The sequence below is a fragment of the Mustela nivalis genome (assembly GCF_964662115.1).
Source record: "Mustela nivalis genome assembly, chromosome: 7".
In the NCBI taxonomy this organism is placed as follows: Eukaryota; Metazoa; Chordata; class Mammalia; order Carnivora; family Mustelidae; genus Mustela; species Mustela nivalis.
This window is the reverse complement of record NC_139026.1, coordinates 2,760,142-2,775,187: the sequence shown is the minus strand read 5'-3', so window position 1 is coordinate 2,775,187 and position 15,046 is coordinate 2,760,142. Positions and strand designations below refer to the sequence as shown.

Below are 15,046 nucleotides of genomic sequence, written 5' to 3'. Positions count from 1 at the left end.
GTTGCTCCCCAAGGCGTGTGGCTTCCTGGGAACCAGTGCCTCCCCCGAGTTAGTGGCGGGTGCCGGAGGAAGCCAGAGAGAAGCTGACCAGTTTTCCTTTCCTTCCAAACAGCATCCAGCATGTGTACGGCGCGCAGCACCCCCCCTTCGACCCGCTGCTACACGGCACGTAAGTGAGGCCTGCGCTCCGGCCGCGTTCTGCCCACTCCTGGGGGCCGTGGTGACCCGCCTGCTGCCTGGGAGTCCTGAGCGGAGGAAGGAGTTTTCCCGTGAGCAGACACGTGTCAGGGCCTGGCAGGGCTCGTCCTATGGAGAACGGCGGAGGAGGAAGCCCAGCCCGGAGTGCAGTGGCCTGGGCAGGAGAGCATGTGCCCGGCACCCTGTTCGTTGGCGGGGGGTGGGGACAGGCCCCGGACCTGTGCGCGGCACTCAGCTTCCTTGCCCTCCACTGCGCTCTCTGCCCGGTGTCTGGGCTCCTCCAGAGGCGGGCACACAGGAGGGAGGTGTGGCCGCATGGCCTGTGCTGGTGGATGTTCCTGGACCCCCTGTGGGGGCCCCGGTTCTAGGCATGCTGTGTCCGAGTCCTGACGCCAGAGGCCTGGGGGGTGGGAACAGCCGCTCCTGCCCTGCCCCACCCCCACGGCCGCCTCCGGAGGTTGGTGGGCACCGGCCCATGGCAGGTTTGGGGACTCTGAAGGCCGTGACTGTGCAGTGCTGGGGTTCCGCCTGAATGGCTTCTGTCACCGAGCAGAGACTGCTCAGCGGGACGGCCCCTTGAGAGCCTTTCTTTCCTGCCACTGAACTCTACGAGTCCTCTTTCTTTTATAGATTTGTTATTTACTTGAGAGAGCGCGCGCGCGCACACGCGGCTGTTGTGGGGGGAGGGAGGAGGCAGAGGGAGCAGCAGGGCTGAGCAGGGAGCCCGCTGCGGGACTCGATCCCAGAGCCCCGAGAGCATGACCAGACGAGGGCAGCCCGTCACCGGTGGAGCGCCCCGGGGGCCCAGGTCCTCTCCGGTGACGCGGAGAGCGCGAAGGTGCTCCTTTCATCCGGGGGCTCCTTTCCCACCGGTCGCGGGGCACGTCCTCGCCGGCCCCTGAGAGGACAGGTGTGCCTTTGCTTCGCAGCTTGCTCAAGGCCGCGCCCAAGGCGCCCAGCACGCCCGTGAAGGCCAAGAGAGTCAGCACCTTCCAGGAGTTTGAGAGCAACACCAGCGACGCCTGGGACGCCGGCGAGGACGACGACGGGCTCCTGGCCATGGCGGCCGAGAGCCTGAACACCGACGTGGTCATGGAGACGGCCAACCGCGTCCTGCGCAACCACAGCGAGCGGCAGGAGCGCCACAAGCGGCGGGAGGCGCCGGGCCCCGAGCAGAAGCCAAAGCCTTCGGCAGAGCCGCCTCCGGTCCCGAGCGGTGACCTCCGGCTGGTGAAGTCCGTCAGCGAGAGCCACACGTCCTGTCCCGCAGGTGGGCTGGGGGCCCGAGGAGGTGACGTGCAGGGCTGATGGGAGAGGGGCTCGGGTCCTGTCTACCTGTGGGCGGTTAGAGGGGTTCTGTCCTGTCTGCCACAGCGGCTCGTGCCTTTGGAAGCCCTGGAGGCTGGGTCCGCGTGTCCACAGGCCTTCCCAGGCAGCCGCGGACTTTTCTTGGTGCCCCCAGCTGAGTGCTCCTCCGCTCCAGGTGGAGGGGCGTGGTGTGCGGCTTCCGTGCGTGGGCCGTGAGAGGCCACGGTGAGCACCGGGCCCGGGGGACCGTGTCTCCCCTCTAAGTGTGCCTCGATTGTTCCAGGCGGGACATTTCCAGCTGCGGGGTCAGGCCAGCTGCACACGCAGAGCCTGCCCCTCCTTCGGCAGCTGCCAGTGACCACCCCCTCCCCCCCGCCGCCACGTCTCTCCCCAGGGCACCTGCACGTGGGCCCAGTCGTTAGCAGGCGGGGTTTGGGGTGTGGAGGCACCGCGCTCAGGTCAGAAACTCAAGGGTGGGAGCAGCGCGCGTCTTGCACTCCCATGCCTGGTGCTTGGTGGCCTTCCTGGAGATGGTGCTTGTTAGTTTTGCTCTTTTTGTTTTGGGGGTTTCTGTGACCTAAAGCAGATGAGCCTCTGTGATGGGTCAGGCACAGTTCTCAGGGCTTGGGGTGCCCGAAGGAGGTCCCTGGCCTGGAGCATGTGTTCTGTGGGGTGGGGGGGACAGGCGCCCATGCGATCAGTAGGGAGGCCTGGGGTGTGCGGGGAGGTGACAAGTGCTGTGGGTCCAAACAGGTGGGGCGTGGTCACAGCAGGCTGGAGCTGGGGCGTAATCTTCAGTCAGACCATCCTGACGCCCTCTGCGGCGGGGACACGTGAGCGTCAGGGAGGTGATGGGGGGCGGCGTGGGCCATGGTGGCAGAGGGCCCGGCCTGTGCAGCTGCAGACTCACGGACTCCCTCTCCCAGGGTCTCTCGGGGCTGGGGGCTTGCCCTGGTTTGCAGAGGGGAGAAGAGAGCCTCATGCTGCCTCAGCGTGTGCTGCTGGGACGCACGGAGCTGGCGTCCATCCATCCCTCTGCCTTCCCGGGAGCTAACGTGGGAACGTCACACTTCTCTGTAGGGGGAATGCTGTGAATGCGTTCCTTCCTCCGGTTTTCATATTGGAATCTAAACTGCTTTTCTCTAAAATAGGCTGAACCTCAAAGTACTTGAGCTTGAAGATGAAAATCTGGTTAGGGCTTCTGCAGGTAGGTCGAGGACCCCCAAGACGGACGTGGCGCAGGCAGTCACTGCCTGTGCACCCTGGCGGCCGGTGCCCTCCGCCGCGTCCCTCTTCATGTGTGCCGGTGCCCTGAATTCCCGGGCCCTTTGCTGTGCCCCCGCCTCTGGGGCCTGGGTAGAGCCTCTGGGGCACCTATCATCCGAGTGGTTGCTGGGGGGGGTGTGCCATCTCGGCTGAGGGCAGAGTCTCGTTCTGGGAGGCTGGGGGCTGCTGTGGCAAGAGTACTGCAGGCCGATGGTGTGGGAGCAGCAGAAAGTTCTGTCTCATAGTTCTGGAGGCTAAGTCTGAGGTCAGGTGGCCAACGTGGTTGGGTTCTGTCGAGGGCCCTTTTCAGGGTGCAGACAGCTGTCTTCTCACGGTATCCTCATGTGGGGAGACTGCAGAGGGGAAACAAGCTGTCTTGTGGGGAGACTGCAGCTGTGGGGAAACAAGCTGTCTTGTGACTCTCCGCAGCACCGATCCCACTGGGGCACCCCAGCCGCATGACTTCCTCTGAACCTGAGGCTCTGCTTCCTGACCCCATCCCATCCAGGGTAGGACTTGAGTGTGTGGACTTGGGGGCTGCCCAGCATTTGGCCCTTGGGCTGCCTCCAGCCCGGGTGGGGAGCCTTGGGGGTGACTCCCTCCCATAGAAGCCAGGGGAAGGATGCTCCAAGCGGCTCGTGCTGGGGAAGGGGGCGGACGACCATGTCTGTCTTGCGCCTCCTCCCCCCTGTGCGCTAGCCGTCTTTCCTTTGGGAGCAACTCGTGTCCTGACGGCTGCTGGCATTTACCATCGCTCACTGTGGGGCAAGGACTGTCGCAGGCCCTCTTGCGAACAGACCCTGCGACTTTGCGGCCGCCGCAGGAGAAAGCTTCTGGGGCGGGTACGGGGAGGTCACGTGGCTCGCCCGGCGCGCTGAGTGGTGGGGCAGGAGTTCGAGTCCATGGCGTCTGACGCCGGGGGCCTGCTGCTAGCCTCTGGCCTCACCACGGAGAGCAAGACCTCTCCGCGGGTGATTCCACCCTGAGGGGGCATGAGGCCGTGTTTTAGGACTTTTCCCATGGTCCCATCTGGGGCAGGGAGTGTGTGTGCCTGGCGTGAAGTAGGTGGAGACCAGGGCTGCCCCCCCGGGGACTCTAGCCCACGGCGCACAGGACTGAGGGGGAGAGGGCCTCTCTGGAGCCCGAGATGGCCTCTCGGGGAGCCGACCCCGCGGGTGGTGGGCAGAGGTGGGCAGAGATCCTGGGCCTGTGTTCAGTTCTCTGGGTGGCTTGTTACGCACCGGGATGGCTTACTTGATGTTGGCCTAAGACCACGTCAGTCCTGTTCTTACTGGACTGGGCCCCGTGTGGATGTGTTGACTGTCAGTCTAGTGGGGAGACGCAGGGGTCCCAGTCCTCCACCTCCGTGGGTGGGATGGAGCCTTGGAGCGGTGGACCCAGAAGCACCCAAGGGTAGAAGTCCCGGTTCTGTCTTGTTGAGGAGGGCCAGGGGCCTGTCAGGGAAGGCTTCAGGGAGGACGTGATGGCTAAGGTTAGCAGGAGGGGGAGGGTCCAGGTTTAGGAGGGGAGGCCATCCCGGCTGAGGGGAGGTGCTGGGTGGGCTGGGCCCGATTGCACATCCCGTCTGCATGGTTTGCAAGTTCCCTAAAGGCAGAGACCATGTCCCATTACCTTTGTTTCCCTTTGGTGTCCCGTGTTATTACATGAATGTCACTGAGCCCGGGGCCCGGTGACTGGGCTCTGCTCACCTCCATGTCCTGCCCCACCCTCGTCCCTGCAGCGGCCCCACGGCTCAGGCCCAGGCCAGGCCTGTTTCGTGTGATGGCTCGTAGGAACGGTGCTCTGTCATCTTCACAGTCCCGCACGCTGCGTTTCACGTCACCCCACGTGGCGGTGTCCAAGGGACCTGCCAGCTGCCCCCGACTCTGGCCTCCAGCCCTGGGTCGATGGCGGCCTGAAAGGTAGGAAGCTGCAGGGAGGGCGCTCGGGCGGGCCTCCCCCGCGCCTCCCCCGCGCCTCCTGCTGACTACCTTCCGACTCCCCTGACTTTCTTACTGTCTGAGGAGTCTGTGCCTTTGTACCTCAAGTCAGGTGCACTTTGCTTGGTCTAGGGCACCACTGGCGTAATGGTGAGGCCATGCCTTAGGCTGCGAAGGGCTCAGTGGGCGCGGCTGGGGAGGACTGTCTCTACTGCTGGTGGGGACCCAGCCGCGGTGAGTGGCTCCTGGGTCGACGCTGGCTGCGGGGACGCTGATGTGTTTTCGTTGACAGTAGCAGGGAGACGTGCCTCTTCGGTGGGGAGGGGCATCAGTGTGCCTTGCAAACCCCGCCTGTCCCATCTTAGAGGGGGACTGGATGTGTGCTCTGCTCCGGACCAAGTGGTCCATTCGTGTCGCAGTGACACCGATACTCTCTGAGATGGCAGAGAAGTCAGACCCAGCCCGTTTGGTTCCGCGGTAGAACGTGGGACCGCCCTCCTACCATCATCGTCTTTCCGAAGGAAGGAAGGAATCCTGACTCACAGCGGAGTAACAGATTCCGAGGGCGGGGCGCAGGCGGTCTGAGCACCGCAGCCCCGGGCCTCCCCGAGTGCAGGTGCTGGGGAGGCTCCGAGGAGGGGCTGGGCTTGCTCTCACCTGCACACCCACTTCTTTAGGCTTTTCTGGAAGCTTAAGTGGGCCAGACTCTGCCCAGAGGCTGTGGGCCATAGTGCTCCTCCGTAGCCCGAGGGTTTCTGTGCGAAGCCTTTCCAGGCTCTGTTTCTAGGGTCGTGAGTCGCAGGAAGGAGGGAGCTGGTGGGGTCTGACAGCGCGCGGGAGCCTGCACGGTTGGTCCGCCTGTTTGTTTCTCGTCCCACCTCCTGGAGTCCATTTCTCCCTCTACTCTAAATTCCAGTTTTGGAAGAGGTGACCCTTTGGGGGGATTTAGACCTGGGCCCATGCAGCCTGTCCCCGCCTTTTGCTTGTGGGCCCCTTGTTGGTCCCTGGTAGTTTTTTCTGAGTGGGTGTGGGACCTTGGGCTCTCTCCTGTGGCTCTTCCCGGCCCGGGTTCCTGGATTTAATGCAGGGTTTCACCTCGGCCTGCATGTCCCTGTTCGTGGGCCTTTGGGTGTGGTGGTAGGTGGTGCCGGGGGGGGGGGTCCTGGGCACCCCCTGCCTCTAGCACCCCCCACCCCACTTTTGTGTGCTCTAGCTTCCTGTGCTTTCTTTTGGTCATGGTCCCTGCCCAGCTCCCTCACAGGGCTTGGGGAGACCTGAGGGGTGCAGAGTCCTCTGTGCCATTGTGGGCTTGTGTCCTTCCACACGTGACTCAGTGGCTTCCTTCTGTGCTCACGCCCGGCGGGCCCCACAGGCAGCGTCATCCCTGCTGTACACCAGCGGGTCCTGGCGTTGTGTCCCCCAGGCAGGCCTGCTTCAGGGGAGCCCCCAGGCCTGCACCCCGAGGTGGTCTGGACATTTCTGGTTGTCGACTTGCTTTTGGGTGAGGCATGTCTGTTTCCCGAGTGAGTAATGCTCTGGGGCCAGTGAACTTCTTGAGCATTCGCTAGTTTTGCTTTATTGCTCCAGTAAGCCAGGTTTGCGCTGTCCCGTGACGGGAGGGGGGCAGTTGAGGCATGGTGGCATTCACAAGGAGAAAGTGGCGCACGTGGGCGCCTTCTTACGGGGAGCATCAGGAGGCCGTCCTCACCCCCTGCTCTCTCTCTCCGCAGAAAGTGCCAGCGACACTGTCCCTCTGCAGCGCTCCCAGTCTCTTCCACATTCGGTGACGGTTGCCCTGGGTGGCACGTCTGACCCCAGTGCCGTCAGCAGCTCAGCGTTAAGTGAACGAGAGGCCTCGCGGCTCGACAAGTTCAAGCAGCTCCTTGCCGGCCCCAACACAGACCTCGGTGAGTCCCCGCTGGCGGAGGGCGCGCGTGCCTGTGCCCCTGCGTGCCGTGTGCTTTGTCAGGTGGTCTGTTTGTGTGGTCCTGCCCGCGAGTCACAGAGTTGACCATTTGACCTTAAGGTTTACGTTAGCTGAGTGCTGGTCTTGGGCTTCCAGCGCCATTGGTCTGGCTTTTCTGTTCTGTTTTCCTTAATGCCGCTGTTGAACCCCTTAGGCTTTGTGGAGCCGCCCTGGGTTGGCCCTGCAGGGCGGACCTGTGGACGTCCCTGCTTTTGAGTGTTCGTGGGGGCACAGAGCTGGTGACTGGGGTCCTGTGTGCTGCTGACCTCGTACCTTCCTTGGTGTAGAGTGTGCGACGGCACCTGGGGAGCCAAGGCAGGGCGTGGGTGGGCAGGCCAGCAGGGGGCGGTACAGTCACCAGGGGTCTCCAGGGTCACCGGAGCCGTGGGGCCGCGCTGCCACCAGGCTCTGAGGCCGGTGCCCACCTCCAGGTCCGCCTGCTGGAGTTCCCCTCGAAGCTGCACACCTCATCCTCGTGGAGCGCCATGCTGCCGCGGGCATCTTGCTGGCCGGGGGAGCTCTCCGGGAGGTGGGATGTGGCCGCGGTCCTGGGATCACGCGTGGTGGAGGGCAGGGGCAGGGGTGGCAAGGGGGCAGGGCGGGGGGTGGGTGGGAGGGGGTGGGGGCAGGCTGTGCAGTGCCCCGCTCCGCCAGCAGGTGGCACCCGAGGCACGCGGATGGGCCGCCCGCGGGGAGCGCGGTGGAGGCGGAGCCCGGCCTGGCCGAAGGGTGGGCCCAGTCGGTCGGCTCTGGGCGCAGAGGGTTCTTAGCGAAGGTTTCTTCATTCTCATTTTCCTGATTGTTTTGCTCGTGCATGCGGCGGCTGTCCGGTAGAACATGTCGCGCTCCCTCTCCCCCGCCCGGCTTTCCCTCCTTCCCGTGATTCCGGGCGTCGTCTTCTGGGGACGGTGGGTGCACGTGACATTCTAAACTTCTCCTTCTGGTGTAACCTCAGATTTAGAACAAAGTTGCAAGAGTAGTACAGGCGACTCCTGTGTCCGTTCACCCGCAGTTTGCGCTTTGCCCCACCTTCACTGTGCGTGCGTGTGTGTGTGTGTGTGTGTGCACGCGCGCGCACTCGTGTGGCTGTGTGTTTCCCCCGGACCGTTTGAGTCCGCTGGAGACGCTGCATCCCTGGGCCCCTGAGAGCATCCCTGTGTTATCTAAGCGCAGACACTGTCCGCATAAGACAGGACTGTTGTCAGAATCAGGCCGTTTCCCAGCGAGACGGTGCACCGACCGCCTCACGGCCCACGTTCACCTCGTGCTAGTCGTCCCAGTGACATCCGCTGTGTCTGTCTCCTGGTCCGTCCTCCCCGGCAGCTGAGGGGTCCCCGTGTGCCCCTTGTCCCTGGGTGTTGGGGCCTTGGAGGAGGGCAGGTCAGCTGTGGTGCGGCACCCCTCAGCGGGGGCTGTCTCCTGACCTCCCAGTGAGGTTCGGGCTGGTTGTGTGGGCAGGAATGTCACCCGTGAGGTTTGTGGTGCCTGTCATCGTGGTGAGAGGCCCCGGAGCCGGTCGGTCCTCCTGGTCAGGAGTGCGTGGCTGCTGAGGATGGATGTCTGCTGGAGACGGCGGCTGTCCGTTCTGCCCGGAGAGGGACTGTCGTCCTGCGGTAATTCAGAAGTCGTGTGTGGAGACACGCTTTGGGGTCTGTGCATTTATATGGTCTGCTTACGCCCCCTCCATGTGGAGATGCTGCTCTGCTTCCCACTTCAAACCTCATGGCGTTTTTCCCGTGTTAGTGCTAGACACCTGCCGGCCCGCACAGACGCCTTTACCGCCCTTCCCGACGGGCACTTGGCCTCTTCCGCACTTTGTGTCCCTGCGGTGGGTTTGGACCTATGATCCTTGCTCTGCACTGGAGACTAGTGATGGTCATCGGGTGTCCCGAAATGTGGGTCGGGGGGCAAGCAGCTGGAGTGGAGATCTCACCCACGGCACTGGGAAGTCAGGTGCTTCAGGCTTTGGGGAGTCTAGTCGTGGGGTTTGAGCATGTCCCTCAGCAACACACAGGCACCCCTGGGGCCGTGTGGGGAGGCCAGGTCCCAGCGTGCAGGGAGGGCGGGGGTTCTGAGGACGACCACTGGTGGGGAGCACGGGTTCAGCGCTCTTTGGCCCTGTGAGCGGAGCAAGCCTGGGAGTGCTTCTGGGGTCCTCATTCGTGTCCCAGGGGGGCTAGCCGTGCTGCGTGTGCAGAGCCTGGGAGGAGATGTGTATAGAATGCGTAGGAGCGGCCCAGCACACAGTCAACGCTGAACAGTGCTAGTCGTCTGCCCTATTTGTTTGTGTTGGCCTGTTTACCCTTGACCTTGATTTTCAGAGCACCACGCGCATGGTCACTGTGTGGTCGCAGCTGAGTCAAGGCGGTTTGCATGTGTTCTGGTGGTTGAGGCGCGCGGCCTCCGACAGCAGGGGCGCGGAGGCGGTTGGCGAAGACAAGATCCGCTGCTAGGAGTTGCAGTTCTGGGTCAGGAGCTGAGCCCCGTGGTCTTCTTGTGGATGTCATCAGCGGACTAACTCGTGGACACTGAAATCCTCTTTAAGAACAAAGCTTTCAAGACCCGTGGGGAAAGTGGGTAGGCATGGGCAGGAGGGATTAATAGTCAAAAGTAAGATTCTTTTGTTGGGCCGGTGGCATTACGAGTGTTTTCTGTCTTTGGCATTCTGTTTAAGTATCAAATCTCACACCAAAAAGCTTTCAAAGTTAAACAATTACTGGATTTGTATTTAGTGGCAGGAGGAAACATAGCCAGTAAATTGCCTGTTTTTATAAGGCATTTAAGATAGCCTTGGAAGACAGTGGAATATATTATCTCCACATTACATAAAAGACATAAGTGGCAAATATTTGCCAATGTTGGAGAAGCAAATCACTGATGTGAGAAGTGCCCACAGAAATGATTCTACCTGCTGAATGTCATCTCGTCGGCGGAGAGCTGTTTTTCTTTGTTTAGCTTGTGCTCTGTTATGAGCCTGGGGATGAGAGTAGCAAATAGAACTTAACAGCTCATTCTGCTCTTAGCATTGACTCAATATTTACTCGTGCAAAAGGCTGCTGCTTTGAAGCCCAAGAAAATGACACTCGGAGGCGTTCATTTTTATCGCGTGCATCTGTGCGTGGGAGCGGGATTGGGCCGGGGGCAGAACACGCGGTCCGGAGGCCTGTGGAGCCGCCCCGTCTCCGTGGTGTGGCCTCGAGGGCACGGGGCCTCCGGGCCTCCAGCCCTGTCTGCCGGGAAAGCGAGGCTGGGTGCACGGGCTCCTCTGGCTCCCCTGCCTGAGCACCCAGTCTGGCCCGAGGCTGGGGAGTGTCCGCGTAGATGGAGGTGGGGAGGAGAGAGTGTTCTGGGGGCGGAGTCCCTGGAGCTGCGCACTCTGGAAGCCAGGGTTCGTAGCTGCCCCTCAGGGCCTGCGGCCTGAGGACAACCCTGCTGGGCCCCTGGTGGCAGGAGGAGGCCGTCTGGCTCTGGCGCCAGGCCCAGCTCTGTGCGATCCACTCTCGGCAGGTGACTGGGGGAACGAGGCCCACCCTGCAGGCTCCCGGGACCCCGGAGGTCCTTTGTGAAAGTGCCCGCAGGGTTCACTCGTTCAACCGGATCCGCAGGGCATTTGCCTTGGGTGCAGGCGCTGGAGAGAAGCAGGGAACCAGACACTACCCTCCCCCCCACCAGCCCTGCCCTGCAGGAGCGGACGCTCTGGTGTGAGGAGACGGGCAGGCGCACACACGCGCACACTCAGTACTCCAGAAGCTCCCAGAAGGTGCTAAGGCGCCCGTGGAGCGCAAATCCGGGGGTGCCGCTGTGGGTGAGCCGTCAGCCACGACCCCCGGAGTAGCCCCTTATCCCCGGGTGGAGCTGGAGGTGGGGACTGGCCTTCCGGGGCGGCCGGTGGTGCCACAGGGCTCCCACGCTGAAGGCCTGGACCTGGCTGCTGAGGCCTCGGCCTGGTGGGGGACAGCGAGCAGGACAGCAGGTAGGAAGGAACGGGTCCTGAGGGCTCCGAAGGCCAGAAGGAGGAGCTCATCGCGGAGCCGCTGGGAGGTTTGGAGGCGCAGCTGGGCACGGAGTCCCAAGGTGGTTTGTCCTCTGCGGAGGGAGAGCTGTGGCCCACTTGCGGCCGGGGTGCTTCCAGCAGCGTGGGGCTGGGGCTGGGTGGGCCGGCAGCTCCTTGGGAGCGCGGAGGGCGAGGGATAGGAGTGCAGGACAAGCTGGGTAGTAGACTGGGGAGGGCTGGAGGGTGGGGGCGGGGGGTGGGTGGATGAGGCGGTTCCTTTCCCCGGGGCTGCAGGGCAGGCTGGGGGCCCTGGCAGCTGGTTGGACATGAAGCCGGGTGGACTTGGGACAAGGGCGGCCAAGCTGGCGCAGTGGGAGCCTTGGGCTGTAAGGAGGGGACCTCTGGTGCACATGGAGAGGCGTCCTTTCACTGGGGACACAGAGTCAGGGACTTGGGACACAGAGCCGGGGAGAGCAGTGTGGCCATGTAATTCCGTGGTTCTGACCACTTTGGGTCCTCACTCTGTGCTGGCTATGACGCCGCACGGGCGTTATCTATACACACAGTCCCTGACTTACAACAGCTCGACTCTGTGACGGTGTGAAAGACATACCCGTTCGGTGGACGCTGTACTTGGAATTTTGAGCTGGGATCTTTTCCCGGGCGAGTGATTCCCGGGCTGGTGACCCAGTACGCTCTTCTCCCGTGACGCGGGACAGCGGCCACAGCTTCTGGTCGGCCTCGCCATCACGAGGGTCAGCAGCGCTCTGCGGGCGCCCTTGCTGTTGGTCACTTTCCATACAGTGTCTGGTAGGTTACACGGGCTGCCCAGCCCTGCACTGTGGGCTTCGTGCGAGCTGACCGCGCCCCTCCATAGGCCAGCGTGAGCGTCTGAGCACGTTATGTTGAGGTCGGCTGGGCCGAGCCGTGATGCTCGGGAGGTAAGGGCGCTAAATGGATACGGTGAGTCCCTTTGTGCACGCACTGCCCCGAGCCCGGCGCCAGCTGTCTGCTCCCCATGTGGGCCTGAGCCTGGTCAGCCGCTGAGGGGCTCGAGTCTTTGGTGCAGCGGGCTGGTCCTGCGGCCCCACAGCCGGGCCACGGCATGGGAGCTGGTCGGGACTCAAGCTTCGGCCTCTGCCTTATTCTTCAGGGGCTGAGGAAGGAGGGGCCCTTTTCATACCCGAGGTCGGAGAGCTGGAGCAGAGGGCTCGTCTGGGCACTGGGGATCGTCCCTGAAGCCGGGAGGGCACTCTGGCTCTCTGGGGTCCTGGCGGTGGGCCAGTTGCGCCCACCGTCGCCCTCTAGTGGCCGGGCACTGGCCCTGCCGCCCTCGCTACCTGGTAACTGCCAGGCCCTGGTGGCTGTGTGCGCTGGAGGGCTGGTGGGCCGGTGGGCTGGAGGACTGGGCTGGAGGCAGGGGGTGGGGGGGGAGGGTGAGAGCTCCAGTTGCCTGTGTCCTTCCTTCCCTGCCGTCTCCCTGGGAGGACTGGCCCTTGGCCCTAGCGCCGAGTGTCCCCTGCAGCTACCAGAGCACGAAGACCCAGGGCGAGGAGGCTCAGGACCACCGGCCTTCGTGTCCTGTGCAGCTCCTGGGGCCGCAGCGCCTTCTGCGTGCTCAGTGCTCAGGCCAGAAGCTCCACTTTCGCTCCTCTCCCCTGCCCTGCTGCCCCCCTCCCCTCCTCCTCCCCCTACCTTGGCCTCTGCTCCTGGCCCCTCCTCCCTGCTCCTCTCTCCCACTCTTCTCCCTCCCCCACCCTCCCCGAGGCTGCCCCTGCCCCCACCTTGGCCTCTGCTCCCTCCTGCGCCTCTCTCCCTGGGCCGCTTCCCTCCCTCCTGCGCCTGCTCCCCTGCCGCCCTCCTGTTCTCTCCCTGCTCAGGATTCTCTCCGGCCCACCCTCTCCTGGGCCGGATGCGTTTGGACCTGGTGACTCAGTGGGCCTGTCGCCTCCCTTCTTACCCGAGTGTGCACAGTGTGGCTCTGAACCCTGTGGTGCAGCGGGGCTTTGGGGAGGTGACTAGGAGGGTAAAGAGGGAAGAGTCCCGATTGTCCCCCTCAGGCTTTCCGGAAGCCTGGGCAGCCTTCTTTGGAAGGCCCGGTTTTATCTCCTTTTTGTGGTTTGAGGAAAACGTACTTTTTTTTTTTAAAGAATTTATTTATCTATCTGACAGGCAGAGAGGCAGGCAGAGAGAGGGGGAAGCAGGCTCCCTGCTGAGCAGAGAGCCCGATGTGGGGCTCGATCCCAGGACCCTGGAATCATGACCTGAGCCGAAGGCAGAGGTTTTAACCCACGGAGCCACCCAGGGGCCCCGAGGAAAAGGTACTTTTAGTGAAACAAAGAAGCTTTGAAAACAGAGCTGCCCGAGTGTCTGAGACCCCCCGAGTCTGTGAGCCTGGCCGCGGCTCGGGCGCGGAGCCCGCGCGGGGAGGGGAGCCGCGGCCCAGCGCTGCTGCCGCCCGTCTCGGGGCCTCCCCTCTCGAGGTCCCGCGTGTCCAAGCGCTGAGCAGCACCTTCTGAGCGTGTGAACAGGTGCACGGACTTCGGCCGCCGTGGGGTCCCTGTCGCTGTCTGTGACACGGGGGCGGCCGGCTGGCCAGAGCCCGTGTGTTGAGGCTTCCTGCGTTGTCCAGTGCCGTCGCTGTCCGTGCTTCCAGCCGGCCCTCCTGGGGCACCCCCGTGTCGGGTTCGCCCTGTAGCATATCTCTGAAGCCCGCAGGGACGCGGGCAAGGCACCTTTCCTCGGGAACACACCTGAGGGAGCTTGCTTTTAAGCAGGTCATCTATTTTTAAAGGTGCTTTCTGGGTTAAAGGTGGCAGCTGCGTTGAATTCACAATGCCCCAATTTCTGCCCCTGACCCCCGCGCCCTGCCGCATGGTCCCTGCACACGTCTCTGCACACGGCCGCTCCCCTTCCCGTCACTCTCCGCTGTCGCCTCACCGCCCCCCCGCCCCCCCATCAGTCTCGCATCGCCTTGGCTTTGTATGGCCAGCACCTCTGCCCATGCCCTGCCCCAAGCCACCCCTTCTCACCAGTGCCAGGAGCCTCCTCACCAGGCCCCTGGCAAACAGCCCAGGGCCGTGCTGCATGTGGTGTCTGTGGTCCTTTGGGAATGAGATCCAGGTCAGCTGCTTTGCAAAGCCTCCAGGGCTCCCAGGCCAGCCAGAGGCCTGATGACAGCCTTCCAGGCCCGGCAGGACCTGCCCCATCCCTCTCTGGGTCTCTTCTCTGTGCCTGCCTCACCATGTTCTGCCGTTCCTGGAGCACAGCAGCACGTCCGTGCCCAGGGCCTCTGCCCTGGATTTCTGCACGACTCACTTCCTCCCGGTCTCTGCTCACAGGCCACCTCGTCGTGTGGTCTTTGGACCGAGCCGCGGGCGGGCGGCTGCAGCATGTCCTCCCGGCCCAGAACACCTGACCTCTTTGTTCCCGCCTCAGCTGGCTTTGTCTCGCCGCAGAGCACCCTCACTCTCTGCCCGCTCGCGTCCGCTCGCAGAGCACCCTCACCCTCTGCCCGCTCGCGTCCGCTCGCAGAGCACCCTCACTCTCTGCCCGCTCGCGTCCGCTTGCTAGTTCCTGGGGCCCCTTCCCTCCAGGGGGTGGGCACTGCTGCCTCCTCGGTGCCCAGCCCCGGAGGTGCCCCGCGGTAGACACCTGTCCTTGGTGGTGATCAGCAGCGTTAGACTCTGCTCCCCTTCCTCGGGGCACAGAGCCCTCCGTCTCCGGTTTTGTTTCGTAAAAGCAGTTACGCGGCAGGTAGTTCGTATGTACCGACGGCGGCTCGGGGTGCCCTGCGCTTCCCCCCACTGCGGACAGAGCTCGCACTGTGTGCGCTCTTCACTCTGCCCGTCCGCCTCCCGGCCCTCCCCAGCCGGCCTTCGGAGCCTTGGCCCGGCGTGGGCCCCGCTCCTGCCCCCGTCCCCCCACCGCGAGGGGCCGAGCGACTCCTGCCTCCGCTTCATTTTCCCACCAGAGCGCTTCTGGGAACGCTGGAGCTTAGAGACCTTGTTGGATGTTGTTGGAACTTCGGGGAACAGGAAGGACGATAAAACCAGCAAACCGAAACGGTAGATGTGCCTGCTGTGTAGACGTGCTGCCGTGCGGTGCTCTGTCCGCCGCGGGGCTCTCTGCATCCTGTCTCCCCCACCCGCGGGGACCTCCTGGGCTTGGGACAGGAACGGGAGGGCCCGGGGGACACGCCGCCCCGAACCAGCACACCCCGGGCCCGCCCCGGTGTGGGGTGTGAGTGACCTGCCGTAGTGGTGCGCTTGAGCCACACCCAGTGAGTGTGAGTCAGGGAAAGGAAGGTTTCCCTCGGGATCTGGAGCCGAGGAAACCCCCAGTTCAATAGGAGACCTTTCAGGGCTTGTTCGG

General features: G+C 63.6%; 1 protein-coding gene across 5 annotated transcripts in view; it reads left to right on the top strand.

The window, feature by feature from the left end:
• The window catches only part of TBC1D22A (TBC1 domain family member 22A), a 299,948-nt gene that overhangs the window by 18,468 nt on the left and 266,434 nt on the right, over positions 1–15,046 (top strand). For all 5 annotated transcript variants that reach the window (XM_082739616.1, XM_082739615.1, XM_082739618.1 and 2 more), the window contains 3 exons: positions 113–169; positions 1,128–1,468; positions 6,443–6,619. In XM_082739616.1, the coding sequence (XP_082595742.1) occupies positions 113–169; positions 1,128–1,468; positions 6,443–6,619 (575 nt within the window). The remainder of the gene's footprint in view (positions 1–112; positions 170–1,127; positions 1,469–6,442; positions 6,620–15,046) is intronic.